Below are 6,000 nucleotides of genomic sequence, written 5' to 3'. Positions count from 1 at the left end.
GTCTGATGAGTCACTATTGATTCACTCAGTCACAATTTACTACTGATTCACTCAGTCACGATTTACTGCTGGTTCAATCAGTCACAATTTACTATTGATTCACTCAGTCACAATTTACTACTGATTCACTCAGTCACAATTTACTGCTGATTCACTCAGTCACAATTTACTACTGGTTCACTTAGTCACAATTTACTACTGGTTCAGTTAGTCACAATTTACTGCTGATTCACTCAGTCACAATTTACTACTGATTCACTCAGTCACAATTTACTACTGATTCACTCAGTCACAATTTACTGCTGATTCACTCAGTCACAATTTACTGCTGATTCACTCAGTCGCGATTTACTACTGATTCACTCAGTCACAATTTACTGCTGATTCACTCAGTCACAATTTACTACTGATTCACTCAGTCGCGATTTACTACTGATTCACTCAGTCACAATTTACTGCTGATTCACTAGTGGTTCAGACAGATGCTGTTTCTTTAAAATGCATGTGATCCCAGGCATATTCTCACTGTGTGTGTGGTGTGTGTTGCAGTCTTTGTTTGAGCGGCAGGGCCTGCCTGTTCCTCCAGGGGTTTCCCTGGGTCTGGAGAAAGCCACCATGCAGCTGCCTCGTGGAATGTCCCGGACCAAGTCCTTCGGTGAGATAATTACATTACTCTAACTATTACCAGAATCCAATAGTGAACCATGGCTATTGGACCAAGTCCTTCGGTGAGATAATTACATTACTCTAGCTATTACCAGAATCCAGGGGCGAACCATGGCTATTGGACCTAGTCCTTCGGTGAGATAATTACATTACTCTAGCTATTACCAGAATCCAGGGGCGAACCATGGCTATTGGACCTAGTCCTTCGGTGAGATAATTACATTACTCTAGCTATTACCAGAATCCAGGGGCGAACCATGGCTATTGGACCTAGTCCTTCGGTGAGATAATTACATTACTCTAGCTATTACCAGAATCCAGGGGCGAACCATGGCTATTGGACCTAGGGGTTCAATGGGGGGAAAAAGTCTTCCAACACATTGTACCAAACTGTAAAAACTAGAAAAAGAAGAGAAACACAGCATGTCTTAATGAATCCACCTGGATGAAACAGGCCTGAGGCTGAGCCACTCACACATAGACAGCACCCGCACAGATAATATTACCAGTAACAACAACCAAACTGCTTTCACAACCGATGGTAGAGAGGAAGAGGCGAAGCCAGAGGGTCCACTCCCGTCAAAATGTGTCCACATGGGAATACAGCGATTCTGTTTAATAAGCAGCCTGATAAGTGGACAACCCGTCCCCCCATTTAGAGGATTAGGGTTATAATATCCCAGTCCCCCCAGGTTAGGGTTATAATATCCCAGTCTACCCAGGTTAGGGTTATAATATCCCAGTCCCCCCAGGTTAGGGTTAGGGTTATAATATCCCAGCTCCCCCAGGTTAGGGTTAGGGTTACAATATCCCAGTCCCCCCAGGTTAGGGTTAGGGTTATAATATCCCAGTCCCCCCAGGTTAGGGTTAGGGTTATAATATCCCAGCTCCCCCAGGTTAGGGTTAGGGTTATAATATCCCAGTCCCCCCAGGTTAGGGTTAGGGTTATAATATCCCAGTCCCCCCAGGTTAGGGTTATAATATCCCAGTCCCCCCCAGGTTAGGGTTATAATATCCCAGTCCCCCCAGGTTAGGGTTATAATATCCCAGTCCCCCCCAGGTTAGGGTTATAATATCCCAGTCCCCCCAGGTTAGGGTTACAATATCCCAGTCCTCACAGGTTAGGGTTATAATATCCCAGTCACCCCCAGGTTAGGGTTATAATATCCCAGTCCCCCCCAGGTTAGGGTTATAATATCCCAGTCCCCCCCAGGTTAGGGTTATAATATCCCAGTCCCCCCCAGGTTAGGGTTATAATATCCCAGTCCCCCCCAGGTTAGGGTTATAATATCCCAGTCCCCCCAGGTTAGGGTTAGGGTTATAATTTCCCAGTTGCCCCCAGGTTAGAGTTATAATATTCCAGTCCCCCCTAGGTTAGGGTTATAATATCCCAGTATCCCCCAGGATAGGGTTATAATATCCCAGTCCCCCCCAGGTTAGGGTTATAATATCCCAGTCCCCCCAGGTTAGGGTTACAATATCCCAGTCCCCCCAGGTTAGGGTTAGGGTTATAATATCCCAGTCCCCCCCAGGTTAGGGTTATAATATCCCAGTCCCCCCCAGGTTAGGGTTATAATATCCCAGTCCCCCCCAGGTTAGGGTTATAATATCCCAGTCCCCCCCAGGTTAGGGTTATAATATCCCAGTCCCCCCCAGGTTAGGGTTATAATATCCCAGTCCCCCCCAGGTTAGGGTTATAATATCCCAGTCCCCCAGGTTAGGGTTATAATATCCCAGTCTCCCAGGTTAGGGTTATAATATCCCAGTCCCGCCAGGTTAGAGTTATAATATCCCAGTCCCCCCAGGTTAGGGTTATAATATCCCAGTCTCCCAGGTTAGGGTTATAATATCCCAGTCCCGCCAGGTTAGAGTTATAATATCCCAGTCCCCCCCAGGTTAGGGTTATAATATCCCAGTCTCCCAGGTTAGGGTTATAATATTCCATTCCCCCCCAGGTTAGGGTTATAATATCCCAGTTGCCCCCAGGTTAGGGTTATAATATCCCAGTTCCCCCCAGGTTAGGGTTATAATATCCCAGTCTCCCCAGGTTAGGGTTATAATATCCCAGTCCCCCCCAGGATAGGGTTATAATATCCCAGACCCCGCAGGTTAGGGTTAGGGTTATTATATCCCAGTTTTCCCAAGGTTAGGGTTAGGGTTATAATATCCCAGCTCCCCCATGTTAGGGTTAGGGTTACAATATCCCAGTCCCCCCAGGTTAGGGTTATAATATCCCAGTCCCCCCCAGGTTAGGGTTAGGGTTATAATATCCCAGTCCCCCCCAGGTTAGGGTTATAATATCCCAGTGCCCCCAGGTTAAGGTTAGGGTTATTATATCCCAGTTCCCCCCAGGTTAGGGTTAGGGTTATAATATTTCAGTCCCCCCCAGGTTAGGGTTATAATATTCCAGTCCCCCCCAGGTTAGGGTTATAATATCCCAGTCACCCCAGGATAGGGTTATAATATCCCAGTCCCCCCCAGGTTAGGGTTATAATATCCCAGTCACCCCCAGGTTAGGGTTATAATATCCCAGTCCCCCCCAAGGTTGGGTTGTAATATCCCAGTCCCCCCAGGTTAGGGTTATAATATCCCAGTCCCCCCCAGGTTAGGGTTATAATATCCCAGTCCCCCCAAGGTTAGGGTTATAATATCCCAGTCCCCCCCAGGTTAGAGTTATAATATCCCAGTCCCCCCAAGTTTAGGGTTATAATATCCCAGTCCCCCCCAGGTTTGGGTTATAATATCCCAGTCCTCCCCAGGTTAGGGTTAGGGTTATAATATCCCAGTCCCCCCCAGGTTAGGGTTATAATATCCCAGTATCCCCCAGGTTAGGGTTATAATATCCCAGTCTCCCCAGGTTAGGGTTATAATATCCCAGTCCCCCCAGGTTAGGGTTATAATATCCCAGTCCCCCCCAGGTTAGGGTTAGGGTTATAATATCCCAGTCCCCCCCAGGTTAGGGTTATAATATCCCAGTTCCCCCAGGTTAAGGTTAGGGTTATTATATCCCAGTTCCCCCCAGGTTAGGGTTAGGGTTATAATATTTCAGTCCCCCCCAGGTTAGGGTTATAATATCCCAGTCCCCCCCAGGTTAGGGTTATAATATCCCAGTCCCCCCAGGATAGGGTTATAATATCCCAGTCCCCCCCAGGTTAGGGTTATAATATCCCAGTCACCCCCAGGTTAGGGTTATAATATCCCAGGCCCCCCCAGGTTAGGGTTATAATATCCCAGTCCCCCCAAGGTTAGGGTTATAATATCCCAGTCCCACCCAGGTTAGAGTTATAATATCCCAGTCCCCCCAAGTTTAGGGTTATAATATCCCAGTTCCCCCAGGTTTGGGTTATAATATCCCAGTCCTCCCCAGGTTAGGGTTATAATATCCCAGGCCCCCCCAGGTTAGGGTTAGGGTTATAATATTCGAGTTCCCCAGGTTAGGGTTATAATATCCCAGTCCCCCCAGGTTAGGGTTAGGGTTATAATATCCCAGTGTCCCCCAGGTTAGGGTAATAATATCCCAGTCCCCCCAAGGTTAGGGTTATAATATCCCAGTCCCCCCAGGTTAGGGTTATAATATCCCAGTCCCCCAGGTTAGGGTTATAATATCCCAGTCCCCCCAGGTTAGGGTTATAATATCCCAGTCCCCCCCAGGTTAGGGTTATAATATCCCATTCCCCCCCAGGTTAGGGTTATAATATCCCAGTCCCCCCCAGGTTAGGGTTATAATTTCCCAGTCCCCCCAGGTTTGGGTTATAATATCCCAGTCCCCCCCAGGTTAGGGTTATAATATTCCATTCCCCCCAGGTTAGGGTTATAATATCCCAGTCCCCCCCAGGTTTGGGTTATAATATCCCAGTCCCCCCCAGGTTAGGGTTATAATATCCCAGTCCCCCCAGGTTATGGTTTTAATATCCCAGTCCCCCCAGATTAGGGTTATAATATCCCAGTCCCCCCCAGGTTAGGGTTATAATATCCCAGTCCCCCCAGGTTAGGGTAATAATATCCCAGTCCCCCCAGGTTAGGGTTATAATATCCCAGTCCCCCCAGGTTTGGGTTATAATATTCCATTCCCCCCAGGTTAGGGTTATAATATCCCAGTCCCCCCCAGGTTAGGGTTATAATATCCCAGTCCCCCCCAGGTTTGGGTTATAATATCCCAGTCCCCCCAGGTTAGGGTTATAATATCCCATTCCCCCCAGGTTAGGGTTATAATATCCCAGACCCCCCAGGTTAGGGTTATAATATCCCATTCCCCCCCAGGTTAGGGTTATAATATCCCAGTCCCCCCAGATTAGGGTTATAATATCCCAGACCCCCCAGGTTAGGGTTATAATATCCCAGTCCCCCCAGATTAGGGTTATAATATCCCAGTCCCCCCTAGGTTAGGGTTATAATATCCCAGTCCCCCCCAGGTTAGGGTTATAATATCCCAGTCCCCCCAGATTAGGGTTATAATATCCCAGTCCCCCCCAGGTTAGGGTTATAATATCCCAGTCCCCCCAGATTAGGGTTATAATATCCCAGACCCCCCAGGTTAGGGTTAGGGTCATAATATTCCAGTCCCCCCCAGGTTAGGGTTATAATATCCCAGTCCCCCCAGGTCAGGGTTATATTTTCCCAGTCCCCCCAGGTTAGGGTTATAATATCCCAGTCCCCCCCAGGTTAGGGTTAGGGTTATAATATCCCAGTCCCCCCCAGGTTAGGGTTATAATATCCCAGTCCCCCCAGGTTAGGGTTATAATATCTCAGTCCCCCCAGGTTAGGGTTAGGGTTATAATATCCCAGTCTCCCCCAGGTTAGGGTTATATTATCCCAGTCCCCCCCAGGTTAGGGTTATAATAACCTAGTCCCCCCCAGGTTAGGGTTATAATATCCCAGTTCCCCCCAGGTTAGGGTTATAATATCGGAGTCCCCCCCAGGTTAGGGTTATAATATCCCAGTCCCCCCCAGGTTAGGGTTATAATATCCCAGTCCCCCCCAGGTTAGGGTTATAATATCCCAGTCCCCCCAGGTTAGGGTTACAATATCCCAGTCCCCCCCAGGTTAGGGTTATAACACCCCAGTCCCCCCCAGGTTAGGGTTATAATATCCCAGTCCCCACCAGGTTAGGGTTATAATATCCCAGTCCCCCCCAGGTTAGGGTTATAATATCCCATTCCCCCCAGGTTAGGGTTATAATATCCCAGTCCCCCCCAGGTTAGGGTTATAATATCCCAGTTCCCCCCAGGTTAGGGTTATAATATCCCAGTCCCCCCAGGTTAGGGTTATAATATCCCAGTCCCCCCAGGTTAGGGTTATAATATCCCAGACCCCCCAGGTTAGGGTTATAATATC

At 48.0% G+C, this 6,000-nt stretch overlaps 1 protein-coding gene across 1 annotated transcript in view; it reads left to right on the top strand.

Annotated features, from left to right (window-relative positions):
- LOC115184036 (SH3 and multiple ankyrin repeat domains protein 3-like) overlaps nucleotides 1-6,000 on the top strand; it is a gene marked incomplete at its 5' end in the record, with an annotated part of 66,805 nt that overhangs the window by 37,039 nt on the left and 23,766 nt on the right. Inside the window, 1 exon segment of the mRNA XM_029745031.1 lies at nucleotides 550-655. Coding sequence (XP_029600891.1) covers nucleotides 550-655 — 106 coding nt within the window.

The sequence above is a fragment of the Salmo trutta genome, unplaced genomic scaffold (genome assembly GCF_901001165.1).
Source record: "Salmo trutta unplaced genomic scaffold, fSalTru1.1, whole genome shotgun sequence".
Classification (NCBI taxonomy): domain Eukaryota; kingdom Metazoa; phylum Chordata; class Actinopteri; order Salmoniformes; family Salmonidae; genus Salmo; species Salmo trutta.
The sequence above is the reverse complement of the archived record's forward strand: the minus strand, read 5'-3'. Positions and strand labels throughout refer to the sequence as shown.